Source organism: Acanthochromis polyacanthus, chromosome 13 (assembly GCF_021347895.1).
Source record: "Acanthochromis polyacanthus isolate Apoly-LR-REF ecotype Palm Island chromosome 13, KAUST_Apoly_ChrSc, whole genome shotgun sequence".
Taxonomy (NCBI): Eukaryota; Metazoa; Chordata; class Actinopteri; family Pomacentridae; genus Acanthochromis; species Acanthochromis polyacanthus.
In genome coordinates this window covers 7,364,074-7,382,877 of record NC_067125.1, presented here as the reverse complement: position 1 = coordinate 7,382,877, position 18,804 = coordinate 7,364,074, and the positions used below count along the sequence as shown (strand labels likewise).

General features: G+C 39.5%; 1 protein-coding gene across 1 annotated transcript in view; it reads left to right on the top strand.

Moving 5' to 3' along the window:
• LOC110970758 (endothelin-converting enzyme-like 1) overlaps positions 1-16,900 on the top strand; it is a 57,181-nt gene extending 40,281 nt beyond the window's left edge. Inside the window, 7 exon segments of the mRNA XM_051957763.1 lie at positions 1,415-1,466; positions 7,017-7,084; positions 7,685-7,809; positions 10,082-10,147; positions 10,728-10,823; positions 15,115-15,191; positions 15,382-16,900. Of these exon segments, the coding sequence (XP_051813723.1) occupies positions 1,415-1,466; positions 7,017-7,084; positions 7,685-7,809; positions 10,082-10,147; positions 10,728-10,823; positions 15,115-15,191; positions 15,382-15,481 (584 nt within the window). The 3' untranslated portion in view covers positions 15,482-16,900.
• Positions 16,901-18,804: the final 1,904 nt, after the last annotated feature.

Sequence of the window (18,804 nt, the reverse complement as noted above, 5' to 3'; positions counted from 1 at the left end):
AGGTCTACAGAGTCAGACTTTGGGATCGCCTCTCTGCTTTTTGCATATAATGTGCTTCTGTTGGCCTCACTGGACTGTGACATTAAACGTGCACTGGGGCGATTGGAGCGTGAAGTGACCAGCAAAGTCAGCACTGCAAAGCCTGAGACCATGGATCTCTACTAGAAACTGGTGGATTGCTCCCTCTGGATTGGGGGGAGTTGCTTCCTCAAGCAAAGGCATTTAAGCGTCTCACGATCTTGTTCACTGGTGGAAGGAAAATGGAGCATGGGATGGACATTTGGTGCAGCATCAGCAATAATGTGGACGTTGAACGAGATTGTCATAACGAGCCAGAAGGGAAAGCTCTAGATTTACCAGTTGATCTACGTTCCACCCTCATCTCATGGTCATGGTGATTGGAATGAGAGTCCTTTGTAGAGGAGCTCAGCCTTAGAGATAAGGGGGGGAGCTCAGACATCTAGAGGGTGTTGTGAGTAGAGTTACTGCTCCTTTGTATCGAAAGGAGCCAAATGATGAGGTTTAGGCGTTTGATTAAGATGCCTTGTGGGTGCCTTCCTCTAGAGGTTTTTCTGTTCATACAGCGATCCAGAACTCACTGGAGGGATTAAATATCTCATCTAACCTAATAACCTAATAAGCCTTGGGATCCTCCTGAAGGAACAGGAAAACACTGGATAGGTGGAACTCTGAACAAGAAATGGATACACAACTGTTACACAACATCATCTTTTTCAAAGTGTGCTGAAGCAAAGGTGAGCGTGTGTTCACATACTGTAGGACACCACTGGTAAGGTCCTGATTGACAAAACAGTCTTTCAGAGCCTTTAATGCTATGACCACAGACAACATTCAGCTGACATCCCGTAAACAGCTCCTCATTGATAACAAGATATCTGATGATGTAAAGCTGGATTAACTGCAAAGATCGACTGCAGCGAGGGGGGACAGGAGATAACTATCTGGGATGCCTTAGGTCTGAAAGACTTCAGAAGATAGCATTGATTTCAATAAACTAAATGTCTTTTTTCAGGGTGTAAGAAGGTGTAGACGAGGTAATGAGGTTAAACCACTGTCAGTGAATCCAGCTTTTCTGAATGAGGCAACAACTTGCTGTTGCTTAACAGACTGACTTGTATGTAGAATTATATTTGAGCAAACAGAGGCACTTTCTGTCACTGTCCTGTGTATCAGCTGCACTATTCCATTTGGGCTAGTAGAATGGATGGCTGTATTTTAGATTGAAATCCTGGCTAGGGCAGCTTCAGGCATCTGTGTTTTCCATTTCCTCTGCACAGTTTTTCCTTTTGAAGGAAACTAAACTTGCTGATTGTGATATTCTTATGACTTTTAGGCTCTTTGAATATCTGGACAATTCATTTTCCCTCCTGTTTTTTCTTTATCTGTCTTATAGTTTTTCCTGCCGGCATCCTCCAGCCCACTCTCTACAACCCTGAGTTCCCACAGTAAGTAGCCCTCCCACTGTCTCTGCCTCTCTCTGCTGCTGTCTGTAGGGAGGCAACAACATCTCCACGGCCACAACAACAAAGGTTATTAAAGGCTACGTTAGTCTGGCAAGCCCCTGCTTCCCTACAAGTCCCAACACTCCTGATTAAACCAATTTAACTACCCACCAAGAGCTCAATTACTGAACAAGGTCCCGCTAATGGAACAGGTGTCATTGAGAGGTCGGTTTCCTATATTTGAGTCCATCGAGTAATTTGATGGAGCATGAAAGTAGATAGCTTTCCCGTCTGTCTTTATATGCTCTCCTTCACCCAGTTGTTCTCATTCCTTGCTCTCAAATAAGATCTTCACGATGAAAATGTATGAATTACAGTCACCGAAACACTGGACAAAAGTACTCATAATTTTAAATTAGTAGATAGATTTGAATTTAAATTAGAACACAAATTAATCCTTCCTCAGTGGTGCATTATAGATAGAGATTACCTGTATTTTTAACTGAGGTCAGTCAGATATGAGGTGTTTCATGGCCAGCAGGAATAGAATAGAGCAGCTGATAGGCAACATGGCACTTTATGACAAGAACCAAATATTGTCCCCACAGTTTTAATAATCCTTTCAATTAATATTCATACATAATTATATACCACAAGTTAGGAAATGAAGCTCTTCACTTAAATCCAAATGAAAATTTCTAAAGCACTGGGGCTTAACGTCCCTTTAAACATCGCCAATATAAAATGAATACCATACTTTGAAAAATAAAAAAATCCAACCAGGAACTGCTTAATAAAACTGTAATTTTTTTATGTATTAAATTATATTTAATTCAGGAACTATCTCATCAAAAAATGTACTTCATACACACTTAATCTCCACACACCTTTTAATACTGAGTGCTACAGAAAGTTAGAAAAAAGGTTGTTGTTCACTTACCAGTGATATGAGGAGAATAATAATATAAATAATTCTAATTTTGTGTACGTAGGCGTGTGTGTAGAAACTGATGAAAATCAATGATTTACATAATTCTGGGCCTCTCGCTGACAACCAGGGTCATTTTATCTTTCCTGAACACAGCATCATAACCATGATTTCCTAATTAGAGTCACATTCTACGCAGTCAGTCAGGCTGCAAATGATGACATCTTTAAAGAAACTGGCTCAAGGGAACCGTCTGGGAAATAGCGGGATATTAAATGTACGATAATCCGTAAATACCACTTGTGACCACTGCTCATCAAAAGTTCCAGATTCTTTCTTTGAAGTTCAAGTGTGTTACATCCAGACATTTTCCAAACAAGATCACTGAATGATGATAAAGACCCTCAGCATCAGCTAAAACTCTCTGAAGTTTACAGACTTTTACATGTTTCTGTATGGACAGACTGGTAGCTATGAGTATGGCAGAACTTAGCAGAAAAACTAGGAAGCTTCCCAAAAAAGTTTCTAATGCACCAGATGAAATAAAAACATGGCAATCAGAGGAAAAATTAAAGTCTAAAGAAGAAAGTGATCCACAGGGAGGCATTCATCACTAGCACATGCCAACGGTGTTTGTGTAATAACTGTCAGTTCCACTCTGCAAGTTTAAAAGATAATGCTGTTTTACACATTTTAACCTGTTATTTACAAATTTTGTATCATTAACGATTTGCAACCGTTTAAATTTACAATACTGTAGGCTCATCATTAAAGCATACCATGACATATACAGTGGGTACGGAAAGTATTCAGACCCCTTGAAATTTTTCACTCTCTGTGTCATTGCAGCCATTTGCCAAAATCTAAAAAGTTCATTTTATTTCTCATTAATGTACACTCAGCACCCCATCTTGACAGAAAAAAACAGAAATGTAGACATTTTTGCAAATGTATTAAAAAAGAAAAACATACCGATATCGAATTATGTGACCTAAATATGTAGCAGGTGGCAGGAATTGATGGGACTCAGAAACACCCCCACAGTATAATCAATTGTTCCTTGTGTCATTTCTGATGGATAAGTCCTAATAAGGATTTGCAGTAGAATCACAATCATGTGATCGTCAGCAGGCAACTGATGTAGTGTTCACTTGTTGTCATGGTTACAGTGACGCCATGTTGCTATCTCTCAATGATACAGAAATCTTTAACAGATCCAGACTATAAGCTGCATCACTGCCAAAATCTAATCACTTGGTCCCTGTGTCATTTCTGACCTTCCCTGAAAATTTCATCCAAATCAGTTGGACCGTTGTTGAGTAATGTTGCTAACAGACGGACAGACAAACGTACCCCGATCGTCACATAACTCTGCCAAGGCTCCACCTTCTTGCCAGAGTAATTACAATGTTTATTGCTGGACCCTTCACCTGACCATTGACAGATCCAAGTCAAATGTATGTGGAATGTGTGTTTAATGTCCTGTCCTGCTGCGACCCATGTCTGCAAACTGAATTGCCCCTAGGGGATAAATAAAGTTATCTGAATCCCGAATCCTGAATGCCAAAAGTGTCATATGTGGGAGTTTGTAGGAACGCACCCATCATTGAATCAAGCTTTAGAAAAAAGTCAGCATTGTCTCAGTAAAGAGAGCACTTTCAACTGCTATATCAGTCAAAAGTAACTTTCTGCTCTCTGCAAGCTGATATATAAAAAAAAAAAACTGGCATGAAATAAAACAAAACAACTGCCTGAAAGGAAGGAAATCAATGCAAAAAGTTTCGGTTGGGTCATGAAGAAAGCAGTGCAGGGCTGCACTGAGGAAAGAGCAGGTAAACAGCTCTTTTTCCACTCAACATACCCTTTTGTTAACCAAAGCGATTTGCTCAGGAGCAAACCGCTGCTGCCAGTATTGAGCATTATTCTAAGCTCCTGCATACAATACAGTCCAAGTCGCTACATGTTCTGCATTCATACAACTCCCCGAGAAACCCCATACACACACACACCCCTCCTCACAAATATGAGATAATTAGACCTAGCAGTTCGTGTACCCAGCGTTAGCCAACACTTCTACGTCTTCATTAGAGGTGATCACCACTACTTTCAATACCTACTGCCATGCATGCTAATCAATATTAATTAATGATTGTAGGAAAGTGTGTGTGTGTGTGTGGTGTGTGTGTGTGTGTGTGTGTGTGTGTGTGTGTGTGTGTGTGTGTGTGTGTGTGTGTGTGTGTGTGTGTGTGTGTGTGTGTGTGCCGGCGCCTGTCCCCTTGAAGTTATTACTGCAGTAGCCCTAACCTCCCAGAAACTCTCTCTCCTCTCACACTCGCACCTCCACTATCACGTCGACTATAATGAAGCTTCAATCAGCCAGTTAGTTTAGCAAGGGAGTCGGGCCCAGTGTGAGGCAGCATATCGACTAGCTGTCAGAAAGTCATTTTCAGACGTAGCCATGTGAATAGCCCTGAGTCTGCCCTCTCATCACTCTCTATATCTGCACATGTGGCAAAGACACCCCTCCATCCCAGCGCAGAGGTCCAGGAGAGGTGAAGCGACCTGCTGCTTTTTGGAAGCGTATGCCGCTAGCAGAGACACTTTCGGGCTGTTCGTACTCACACATGGATGAGATGTGTTACAGGGGGCTCAATTTTTCATCAACAACTGGGGAAATTAAGATTTATGTTCACGCTGCATCTGAGAGGTCCCAGTGCACATTCTTATCCTCATGTGAAACACACATTTGATTTCTTTTAATCAATGTGAACAAGAAAAATGTGACATGGAGCTGATTTTTATTCAAAACCAATCTGAGACACATAGATCAGAAATTAGTTCTCAAGTGCAGCTTGTTTTTTGTTTTACCTGGCTTGGCAGAACAGAATTTGCAATGAGGACAATGGGATGAGGGGAAGAAAGCCAAATAGCTGTAATGAGACGTTTCAAAGCAGTCTAAAGGCATCCTGCTTTGCTCCGAGGTGTTCTGAGAGGATAGGCATGCTGTCCTAACTTTGCATATACGTAATGTCAATCTCAGACCAGGAGATTTTAGATGTGATTTTCGTGTACCTGACAAACATTTATTTTTCTCTTTCATTATTTTATCATTCTATGGACCTCCGTGAGCTGTGTGCTCAATAAAATCTGGAAGTGAAAGTGAAAAAGCCCTGCTCTTGCGGTTTGAGCAGCTCTAGGTCAAGAATTGAAAGTGGCGGTGATAGACATCAAACGAGAACTAGAGGAGCTGGTAGCTGCATCGAAACATAAATGTATTAAAGCCCAGTCCCGACCTCCATCTTAAGGCCGGCATTATATTTTGCACATTCGCAAGTACGAAGGGTCCGCTGAAGTGCACCAAAGTCCCCAAGGTCCGATGTCCGCATGCAATATGTACGTAGAATACATAGACACAAACTACTGCACATGTATTCAACAGAGTCAAGAGAACTCCAGGAGATTAGAAAAGTGTCTGCGACAGACCACCAGACTGTAACTCTCCAATAGGTTTGTTGAAACTAGAATCCAGCAATTTAAATGTTGCACTTCTTAAAAGCTGGGGGCCGAGGAAGAGATGGATTAGAAACAGAATGGTCAGAATTGAAACAGGTATAGCAAGTGTCAAAGAGCATTCATACAATGTTTTGAACCTTCTTGCCTGGCTGTATATAAAGCATGACCAGAAAAGATAAGCCAAGGCACAAATGACGTAAACCTGCATTCTTTGTAACAGCCAGCAGGGGGCGACTCCTCTGGTTGTGAAAAGAAGTTTAATTGTATCGAAGTTTATGAGAAAGTGACCCTACTTCTACTATTCACTTGATTTATTACCTCAGTAAACACTTCCCTAATGAGTTCATGGTCTTATTTGCTAGCATGAAGACTTTTTATAAACTGTATGATGTTCATTTTGTAAATTATGGTCCCATTTTGAAGAAAATTGGCAATGAAACGAACTTTGGTTTAGAGCGTAGCTACCTTGTGTTTGCCAAATTGTTACTGTTTTGCTGTACGTAGCCTCTTCCAGATGTCAGTCAGATCCAGCTCTCAGACATTATGATTCAAATATCTGAGGTGGTGACCGTGGAATCAAAAACTCAAGGCTTCAGATTTGTAGTCCACAAACCAATGGGTGATGACAAGGTGGCTACGTCCATCTTTTACATAAAGTGCATGCTCTAGCTTCATATTCAACAGACAGCAGAATGCCATCCAACTTCTCATCTGACTTCAGGGAAAGCAATGTACTTCCCAGAGTATCTGAGTATTCTTTACAACAAAACAAACTAACATTTGTTGAACAGTGACCAGTGCTGCCACAAGTGAGAGTTAGAGAAAACTAGTGCCTACTGGAAAAACAGCAAAACAGTAGCACAAAGACACAAAGCCAGCAAACCAAAGCAACAGATCTAGAGTTTGCTAACACTAACCACAATAAGCCAAAAGCAAAAGTCCCTATTGTCTGTAAAACAGCTTATGAACTTTGCATAAGGAAAGTTAATGTGTTGTGTTTTCTTTTCAGTCTCAGCTTAACTGTAAACAGTGTAATACTATTTAAGCACTTGTAGAGACCAAGAACGTCACCACTTTGTGTAATGTTCCATATTTATTCTTCCTTTTGCCAGGTCTCTGAACTATGGAGGAATAGGAGCAATCATTGGCCATGAGCTTACACATGGATATGATGACTGGGGTAAGAATGATAACCTCTTCACCCATAATCCATTGCAACAAGGTCTAAACATCCACATGTTTAAGCTGTACTTCCGAAAGGTTTCCCTGGCGCTCTTTTTTTTCTTTTTTTTGAATTGAATGAAATTTGTTGGGCAACTGTGCAGCAAAGGCTGTTTTGAGCCACAACCCGTAACTTTGATTTCCAGTCTAAAGTGCTGCCCTTTAAGATCCATCAAAAGAATTTAATGAAAACATGACATTTCTTTCAGCCGCCTGCCAAAAGGCTGGAAAACCTTGAACTGACTGGTAGGTTTGTGCACTACCAGCTTCTTTGCCAGAGAGTCAACCATTATTTTTATCTTGCAAATTTAGTTGGCTGGATGAGCTGTTCTGTTGGCTCATGAACAGAATATATCAGCCAACATCAACTCTGGATTTACTAACATTTTGCCCTCTAATGGTTTGACCCCTGCCGCTACCAAAGAGCATAAGAGATGGCATGCTGGGCAGTTCTTTGGGCTGTGAAGGAAAGTTGCAGATTGTGTTGTCTCCATGCTAACACTCACCCCCCCTGCCCTTTTGCCCCTCATCTTAGTGATGCAATGGTTCATGTCCCTAGGGGGCCAGTACGACCGCCATGGCAACCTCAAACAGTGGTGGACCGAGGAGTCCTACAGAAAGTTCCAGAGGAAGGCTGAGTGTATTGTCAAGCTCTACGACAACTTCACTGTTTACAACCAGAAGGTAGGCACGCGCGCACACACACACACACACACACACTGCAAGAGTCATCACTGTACATATAATTTTACAACAGCATGACATGGATATATGGGCTTCCTGATGTTCTAAACTGATATTAGGTTTATATTGAAAACCATAGATCAGAAAGTCAGTGTTCACCGCTAATATGATGCAGTTTGATTTATTACTTCTGATTGAATCAATAGAACTGATTGAATGAAACTTTTGCTGCATTTTGTACAGAATAAATGTATGATTGTAAGTATACGTACAGGGTGACCCAAAAGTTTGGAAACAAATGAAAAGTCTATAATCCAAATAATATATGTTATTTCAATAAATCAGCACCAAAGATATATTCAGAAGAGTAACAGATTAGTGTAAAACAAACATATTTCGACATGCTCATGTTTGTTTCTTATACAAAGACGTGAACGTTTCCACCAACTGGTTACACTGGTATCTTCTGGAATATATCTTCATTCATGCTTATGAAGGTTCCTCAAACTGGCCAGTAAATGTTGCCTCATATTACTTTTGGATGTTTAAAAAAATTAAAGCTGTCAGATACTTTACCATCAAGCGTTTTGAAATCTGACACTGATGGCCTGCATTTTGAGGTTATGCTCCAGCATACCTGGACCTTATGGTTCTATTCATTTTCTTCCAAGTTATTGCACTCGGCAAATGCTGTGCTTTTAAGTTATTATATTATGCTATAACAAAAATGGGTAAAATAAGAGTGAATTCATGCACCCCCAACTGAAATAGACACTGCAGTTAAACTTTGTTTCCAAACTTTTGGGTCACCCTGTACTTAAAGGTGGTCTCTGTCAATTTCCCATAATAAAAGTCCACTTATTATTGTAAGACTTAGTAACTGCTAAAACTGTTGCATTTGTTTTGTGGCTCCAACAGACCTTGGTGTCATCAGATTGTGCTTAAATATCCCAGGTTTTCTATTAAAAAAAACAAAACATGTTACAAAGTCAGACTCCATAAAAAGATGATGGATGGATGGATGGATGGATGGATGGATGGATGGATGGATGGATGGATGGATGGATGGATGGACGTACAAATGCCTTGACTTTTAAAGGACTCTACACAGTCATGCAGCAGCGATCTGTCCATCCCAAAACATACTCTGCTTTATCATCTACTTTATTCTAAATTGATTCATGATTTACCAAATGAACATCATGCTGTTTATTAAAACACCACTGAAACAAGCAGTTCAGGTCATAAACTCATGAGAAAAACATTTACTGAGGTACCAATTTAGGTGAAAAGTCGGGCCATTTTGCAAAGACTTCTGTACAATCAGAATTCTTTTGTACTCAGAAGCGTCGCCCCCTGCTGTCGGTTAGTAATACTAACCCAGACTGAACTGCTTGTGGACACCACGGTCCTATTATCACACTGTATCTACTCTCAGAAGAACGTCGCTTTGGATAAAAGTGTTTGCTAAATGAAATTGTAGAATTGTAGATGCAGATTTACAGCATTCTATGTTGGCTTCACTTTCTTTCTTTGCAATTTATCTTTAATTTGCAACTTATGGTTACAAGCTATGAGCAGGGAAGCAGGATGGTTCTAAAGACAGTTTAAATGCTTTTAGAAACTTGCTGTACTACTACTACTAGGAATTAAAAGTCCAATTATGTCATTTTCTGCCGCTTCAGTTTTGACCATTCTGTTTTTAATCCATCTTTATCCAGTCCCCCAGCTTCAAAGAAGTGCGACATCAAATTGATGGAATAAAAAACACTAAAGATTCAGAATTATTGCACTTGTCAGATAGAAAAGAAGGGACTGATATTATCGGAAATATGCTTTTTCATACAAACATGAATGCATTTCAAATATGAAGCCAGTAATTAGTTTTGCTTAGTGTAAAGACTAGAAGCAAGTGGAACAGGTGACCTGCTGCGACTCCAGCAAGTCATTGCAGCTAACCAAGAACTAGCCAGGCACTAATACAAGATGATGAGGTATAAGAGTCCTATCATTTTAACAATCTCACAGAATGTTCTGAAAGCAAATAAGCACGGTTTCCAAGCGCCAACATTTTTCTTAAAGATTGCTGCATCCGAGGACGAGATCTGTACACTGTAGTAATCTGCAGAAAACAATCTGTTTTATAGTGGAACTTAAATCATGTGCCAACAGAAGTACACCCCTGAAGTACATGTAATTACAAGTATAACAGCAGGCTAGGGGTTGTTTAGGAGATTTCAGTGTTTCAGCAGCTTTCCTTCTATGTGTCTAGGTGAATGGTCGTCTGACACTGGGGGAGAACATAGCAGACATGGGAGGGCTAAAGCTGTCATATTATGTAAGTAACAACTGATATCATCATTGTTCAAATACTGTGACTATGTGGCTTTGCAAAAACCAAATATTAGACTCCAGACCTATCAGTACGCGAAGTCTGCTCGGTGTCAAAAATCTGCCTCTATATTCTTCTAAGCTTTATTTGCATTAAAGCAAAGAGTAAGAGCGAAGAATCAAGTTAAAAGATAAACAATTTTAATGTATATTTATGTGCATGTATGTTTGCATGGACAACAGAAAGCCTGTGCTGCATAATTCAGTTCCATATTGAGCATGCCGATAGTCTGCACAGATGTGTTTCGTGCATGCAGATGCAAACGTACAAAGGGAGTGAATAAACACTTTTAAATAAATCATAATATCAAATGCATCAACGTGCCATAATGTCTGTTAGTGATGTCAATCATTAAGATTGGCTGAATGAAGCATAACAAGTCATTTTCATTAGGTATCCTGTTTGGTGTCAGATCTTATTTTAACTTAAATACACTTCTATGGGCGTGATTTGAAGGATCATAATTTTCTTTGCATCTCCTGCCTGTCGTTATTGCCTCCTTCCACACCTCTCCCTCTCTCCTCAGGCATATCAGAAGTGGGTGAGGGAACATGGTCCAGAGAGGCCTCTGCCTGGCCTCAAATACACTCATGAACAGCTGCTCTTCATTGCCTTTGCTCAGGTACAGCAGCCTCTCAATAGAATTCACACTACTGTCTTTCATTACATTTACATATTAAGTCCTTTTAGCTGCCACTCTCAGCTGGAGCGGCTGATCATAGAGGGCAGGTAGGAGTTGCATATGATTCCCAACATTAGTGGATGGATGCATTAACTATTTGGAGTGATCAAAAAAGGAAAGTGTTGATGACAATACAGTGTCTCTGAGCACCAGACCACCCCTGCTCCTTGTAACTATTACGACTTGTCATTGAAATTCAATGGTTTCATTGAAATTCATGGCTTAATGTAAGAGTGGCAAAATCTAGACACACTTTATAATGCAACATGGAGTGTTTTAGCCCATTTTTTAAAAGTCTTGCCACAGGGAAGTGATATGAAAATCGTGTATACGTGCATATGTTCATTTGAAATGTCAGATGTGTGTGTCCACGGTGAATAAAAAGCATAATTTCTAGCTTGGGGCAAGTCAGCCATGTCAACCAAAATTAATGTGGTCACGTCTACAAATCTGCACAGCAGGCCAACAGAAAGGATTTTTGAACATAGTAACTTATTAAATATCTAACTTGTAACATATTTGGCTGCAACAAACTATTTTATTGCCCATTAGTACTGATTGTTTTACCAACAAAATGACAGAAAAATGTCCTTGGCAGGACGTCCTCTGACTTATGATGGCCCAAAATCTTAATACTCTCACTTTGTTAGTGCAGAAATGAACAAAACATGCCAACAGTCACATTTGAGAGGACTAAACTGGAGGAGAAATGGCACTTTTGACTTTTAATATGATGATTTTTTTTTGCTGGAAGACACTTACTGAGTAAAATAGGCAGTCAGCACCATGGATTAGCATTTCTACTTTGAAACTGCAGTCTACTGATGTCAAATACATGGATTCAGACTTCTAGGGTTCATATACAGCAAACTTTAAAAAGCTATCCTGGTGGAGAATTCTGTATAGCTGTTCCTCTTCAGAATCACTTTCCGGTCTGCTCCAGTACTGCAACTTGCCACTGTGTAGCGTAGAGTAGTTTCACAGTGTTTGAGCAGAGTCCTAGGTGAGCTGGTGTGCTTGAGTTTAGGAATGGGTCGGGATAAGAATTGAAACTCCATTTATCTGAACAACTGTAGCTCAGTGACTAACACCCCTGACTTTGGTTCAAGTCCCAGTCAGGGTGCAGTTGTCCAGTGAGGACCTTTAACAAGCTCCTTAGTGCTGCCCTGCCAACCTACCTCATGTTTTATCTACTCCTAGATATATGTTTATGGATAAAAGTGTCTGCTAAATGAAATTGTAGAATTGAACAAGGCAGCATGATGTACACACGTGGACAAAATTGTTGGTACCCCTCAGTTAAAGAAGGAAAAACCCACAATTCTCACTGAAATCACTTGAAACTCACAAAAGTAACAATAAATAAAAATTTATTGAAAATTAAATAATCAAAAACAGCCATTACTTTTGAATTGTTGATTAACATAATTATTTAAAAAAACCCAAAACTAATGAAACAGGCCTGGACAAAAATGATGGTACCTCTATAAAAGATTGAAAACTATTTGACCAGAGTGACATGATTAACTCAGGTGTGTCATTTAATTGACATTGCAGGTGTTTCCAAACTCATAATCAGTCAGTCTGCCTATTTAAAGGGAGACAAGTAGTCACCCTGCTGTTTGGTGAAAAGGTGTGTACCACACTGAACATGGACAACAAAAAGCGAAGGAGAGAATTGTCCCAGGACATCCGAAAAAAAATTATAGACAAACATCTTAAAGGTAAAGGCTATAAGACCATCTCTAAACAGCTTGAAGTTCCTGTGACAACAGTGGCTCATATTATTCAGAAGTTCAAGACCCACGGGACAGTAGCCAACCTCCCTGGACGTGGCCGCAAGAGGAAAATTGATGACAAATTGAAGAGACGGATCGTTGGAATTGTATCCAAAGAGCCCAGAGCAACCTCCAAAGAAATTAAAGGTGAACTCCAAGGCCAAGGTACATCAGTGTCAGATCGCACCATTCGTCGTTGTTTGAGCCAAAGTGGACTTCATGGGAGACGACCAAGGAGGACACCACTGCTGAAAAAAACTCATAAAAAAGCCAGACTGGAATTTGCAAAAATGCATGTTGACAAGCCACAAAGCTTCTGGGAGAATGTCCTTTGGACAGATGAGACCAAACTGGAGCTTTTTGGTAAGGCACATCAACTCCATGTTCATAGACTCAAAAACCAAGCATACGAAGAAAAGAACACTGTCCCTACGGTGAAACATGGAGGAGGCTCAGTAATGTTTTGGGGCTGCTTTGCTGCATCTGGCACAGGGTGTCTTGAAAGTGTGCAAGGTACGATGAAATCTGAAGACTATCAAGGCATTCTGGAGAGAAATGTGCTGCCTAGTGTCAGAAAGCTTGGTCTCAGTCGCAGGTCATGGGTCTTCCAACAGGACAACCATCCAAAACACACAGCCAAAAACACCCAAGAATGGCTGAGAGAAAAGCGTTGGACTATTCTAAAGTGGCCTTCTATGAGCCCAGATCTGAATCCCATTGAACATATGTGGAAGGAGCTGAAACATGCCATTTGGAGAAGACACCCATCAAACCTGAGACAACTGGAGCTGTTTGCTCATGAGGAGTGGGCCAAAATACCTGTTGACAGCTGCAGAACGCTCATTGACAAATACAGAAATCGTTTAATTGCAGTGATTGCCTCAAAAGGTTGTGCAACAAAATATTAAGTTATGGGTACCATCATTTTTGTCCAGCCCTATTTCATTAGTTTTTTTTTTTTTAATAATTATGTTAATCAACAATTCAAAAGTGATGGCTGATTTTGATTATTTAATTTTCAATAAATTTTTATTTATTGTTACTTTTGTGAGTTTCAAGTGATTTCAGTGAGAATTGTGGGTTTTTCCTTCTTTAACTGAGGGGTACCAACAATTTTGTCCACGTGTGTAGTTACATTTGAGTATGAAGTGATTATTCTCATTTAAAAAACCAAATCATTACAAAAAAGTTTTGGGTTTTTTTCCACAAGAGTGGGACTTGAAGTTGTTGCACATTCATTTACTATCAATAATTGTATCAGGTCATTGTATAATCATTATTAATCCATAGAAGAAGCACAGTATTTTCACCAAACACAAATTTTAGGGTGCCGTTTAATTAACAGCCCTATTGAGTGTCTACCTTTGGCTGATAACATTCATTTCTGGCAAGGATTTGTTTTACTTTTACATCCAAATTTAGCCAATCGAGGAGCACAAAGTGTTGAAGTTGACGTGTTGCATTCCGCAGCTCACTTCAGTGAAAGAGCCGGGTTCTGCTCGAGGTTTCTTCCCTGTTAAAAGGGTGTTTTCCTTGCCACTGTCGCCTTTGGGCTTGCTCTGGGGGTCGGGCATATGGGTTCTGTAAAGCGTCTTGAGACGATTTGACTGTATTTGACGCTATATAAATAAAATTGAATTGAATTGAATTGAATTGAATTGAATTGAAAGTACAAAGTATTATCAACAAAAATGCAATGGAAGTACCAAAAGTAAAAGTTGTTTAGCAGAGTAATGACCCTTGAGTGACATGTTACATATTAAATGAAGAAGTCATTAAAAAAAAAGTATGCATTAAGTGTATATTGTTGTTGTGGGTTGTCGACCTGGATCTCATCTGAACTGCTTTATATACAGTTGGGCAGTTTAGTCCAGAGGTTCCCAGTTTGGGGTAAATCTGACACAGTTATTGTAGTTAAAAAACAAAAGTAGTAAAAACAGTTCTGTTATATAAGTAGTCTGTTATAAAAGCTTGTGTTGCATTTTTTTGTAAGTATTGTATAACTTTATCTCCTCTGGCCTTCAATGGGTATTTTAATGAAACCATCTGAGACATTTAGAGAAAGTCACTCTTTGGTGAAACTGCTAACAACTCACATCTGGATAATGGCGTAATGGGATAATGTTTTTTGTGAGCAGCAGCTAAAAAGATTGCAACCACTGGCCTATTTGTCTTCTGAAATTACCTATTACAGCTCTTAAGACAAATGCAGTGCCATAAAAAGTGCAATATTTCCCTCCGAAATGTTGTGCAGAAGCACTATTAGAAATAGCTGCAAATATGGCAGAAAATTTACATTTTGTAAGTGTAAGTAACTCAGAGTAGTTCTGAATAAGTCGACTGAATCTACTTTGTTATTTTCCAGCTCTGGGAACAACACCGTCCCTCCTTGTCCTATTGTGGCTTAACTATGTCCGCTTTCCATCACTGATGTGTTATTATTGTCTTTTCAGAACTGGTGCATGAAGAGGAGATCTCAGTCCATCTACTTGCAGCTGCTGACTGACAAACATGCACCAGAGCACTACAGGTACAACACACACATACACACACAGCTCATTCCTGTCATACAATGGTGCAAAAGTGATTTTACATTTTGAGAGTGTCAGCTGTAAAATAATATTCAATTCCAAGACATTAGTTTAAAAAAGCTTTGGTGGTGTCTATGGTGCACACACATGTATCTCCACATCACTTTCTCTCTTTTTCCTCCCCTGTAGAGTAATTGGCAGCGTCTCCCAGTTTGATGAGTTCGCCCGTGTTTTCCACTGTTCCAAGGGTTCCCCAATGAACCCTGTGGACAAATGCTCTGTCTGGTGACCTCCCCGTCCAGCCTGTTGGGATAAACTTCGTCTTTAAAACCGCCGCTCTCCCCGCCCACCTCTCCTACATCCCATATTTACCAGAGCTAACAGGATGATACAGACTGCATAAATCCCATCTATGCCTATGAAAGACACACAAAGGAAATGTATCTTTTCATTCTCGTTTTATTTCTTAACTTTCTACATTGTCTGATAACTGTCTGTACTAATCAAACTAAGCATGGCTCACATGGCTATTGATTGTGTACATATATAATTTGATTATATATATTTTTCTATGTTTAAATTTATTTTCAGATCATCTATTTTTGTATTTAGCAGATATTTCACATACATTACGCCCAGGATTCATGAGCTATTTGGGTTTTTTTTAGGACATTACATGCAACATGTTTGCTCACTTGTTTCTCTCCTTCGCAGCGTCATCTATTAAAACTCCAGCATATGTGAAGAGTACAGACTGGCAACAGAAGTGATTTCAGTCCATAATGTAAACTGGACACGGACCAATTTAAAATGAAGTGGGATCAGTAGCATCCTCGTGCCTGCCAAAACATTAGCGTTTGAGTCTCACTTTGGAATTGGACTTTGATTTGTACAATGCTGCCCTCTTGTGGCTGCAGAGAGCAATGGTCAATGTTGAGCTGTCATGACTGTTGTATTGTTTGCCTGCACTGGTTTCTTGTCACTGTGAATGTTTGTACGGTTTTTAAGATTTGTCAACTTTAAAAACAGGGGGAAAAAAAAGAGGAAAAGCTTGACTCATGGTGGATGTTTTCTCAGGATTTGTAGCACAGTGCAGCGCCAAGTGGAGCATCTTTGTGTCTCTATCTACGTTCAGCCGACAATACAAACACTAAGGATGGTTTGTCAATCAAAGATGGCAAAAAAAAGAGAAGCCAGAATTGATTTTCCTTACTGGAATTCAGACCCTAATGGACAAGCTGATGGGAGAGTCCTTTTGATTAGAAACTGCAGAACGTGTGGATTATTCACATATCAGTACTTCCTGATGAACTCTGAATGATCTTAGAACACCCAGAATCAGTATTCACAGTTAACTCACCAAATACCACAAAGCAACACTCTGTACATATTAAAGTGCATAGATGGAGAATCATACATTTGTACACAGTGTTATTTCAAAAATACTTTTGTATAAAGAATCTGTTGGTACAAAAAATGAGAGTCTTTGTACAGAGGAGAAGTATATCAGACGTTTAGGTTGTACAGTTTGTTTTGGAGAGAGTGCATGTTTCCATCTTGACTGACATTAAATTCTGATCGATAAATGTGGAGGATATCACACACACACATGTCTGACTCTACAGCTGCTAGTTCACATGTGGCTGCTATCTCTTCCTCTCTGTTGGTCGCTGTTTAATGTTTGAATAAATACAAAGGATCACTGTCACGCTGTCTGTGATCAGGTGTGTGTGTGTGTGTTCAGAAACTTCTGGTCATTATCGGCGTGGTTGTGTTATCAGCTGTGTCCTCACAGGTTTGTACCCTCCAGCGATCTGAGCCAGCTCTCTCTTGGCCTCCCAGCGTTGGATGGTAGAAGTCCACCTCTCCAGCTCTGCCTCCCGTTTGCTTAGAACCTGTAAAACCCAGCAGGAACCAACAGGACTCATTGCACAGTGCAGCATCAACAAGCTGTGTAAACCAGGTGGATGTTTCATGCAAGATTATCTGTTAAACCTGTCAAAATCAATCTGAAATCTAAACACGGTGGCTTTTACAAAGGAAAGAAGAAGAGTGGGTGCACAGCATGGGGTTAACTTCTTGTAGATTTGCTACATTTTAAATTTTATCAGTTTTGTGGCAGAAGGGGTTTACTTTCATAGAAAAACATCAGATTATGTAACTTTCATGAGTTTTTAGAGGTTAAATCAATGACTTGAGACAGACTTTATAGACTGGCCAATATTTCTCAAACATTATAGCAGATTATTCTTCCAGATGAAACTTAAAAGCATAAAAGCTCTGTGCCAAATGTGAGCAACGAGACATTTATCAAGTGACTTACTTCTACTAAGTAAGAGCAGCAAGTGATCACATGTTTGCATTGAGAAGGACAGACAGTTATACATTCTGTTAAAAATGTTTAAAAGTGTTTCCAGTGACATTCATTTGCAAAGGGTTCTTTTTAAGGTTTTTCTATATGTATGCAATCCCAAATAAATAAAAAAAATAACCTATAAGGACAAAATCATATCCAGCTTTCATTCTTAAAATAAGCCCAAAGGAATGAGAACCTTCTGAAGTCCCTGAAATTCTTCATTTGAAGTGAAGCAGACTTGGCATGCGACTCAACCACACATTCATCTGCTGTACACAAATCAATAGAACATGTTATTCACGTTGATTATTATTATCTGAAGATTTGGACTCAGATACCTTGACTGAAAACATCAATAGCAACTGAAAATATCTTCCACTCCTACAAAGGCCACATGAAAGGGAACAAACATTCAGCCAGCAGTGCTTTTAAAGATCAACAGTTCTCTGAAAGTCTGCAGGGATTTAGTATAAATAAAGATAAAGATGTACTTAAAGGCTTAAACTTACACATCAAATCAGGAGTTCCTCATGACTGTTCTGAAATCCCTACGTTACTTTTTTTTTTTTCTAACAAGCCTCAAGGTTTCAGTGGCTTCAAAGAGAAGCATCATTTATTTAAAAAAATACGACTGAAGCTTCACCTTGAACCAAAACAAAGTCAGGGCAGCATGAATCCTATTTTCCACTCAAGAATACTAGTAAAATTTCATTAAGATTTTCAAGACACTCACCTGTTCAGATTCCATCCTGACCTCTGGGAGTTTACTGTCGGTCTGCTCTTTCTCCAGCAGACTGCTGATCCTCTCTTCTAACCTCTGCTGAGAGCATAGCAGACTGAACACAAGCTTATAGTGACAAAAATATCAAATATTGTTACTGGCTCAAAGATGCAAGATTTCTGTCTGGAAATTGGTATACACTACTGTTCAAAAGTTTGGGGTCACCCAGTCAATTTCAATTTTTATTCATGCGCCAACATAACTGCACAACAGTTTTCTAATCATCAATGAGCCTTTCAACACCATTAGCTAACACAATGTAGCATTAGAACACAGGAGTGATGGTTGCTGGAAATGTTCCTCTGTACCCCTATGGAGATATTCCATTAAAGATCAGCTGTTTCCAGCTAGAAAAGTCATTTACCGCCTTATCAATGTCTAGAGTGGATTTCTGATTCATTTAATGTTACCTTCACTGAAAAAAATGATTTTCTTGCAAAAATAAGGATATCTCCAAGTGACCCCAAACTTTTGA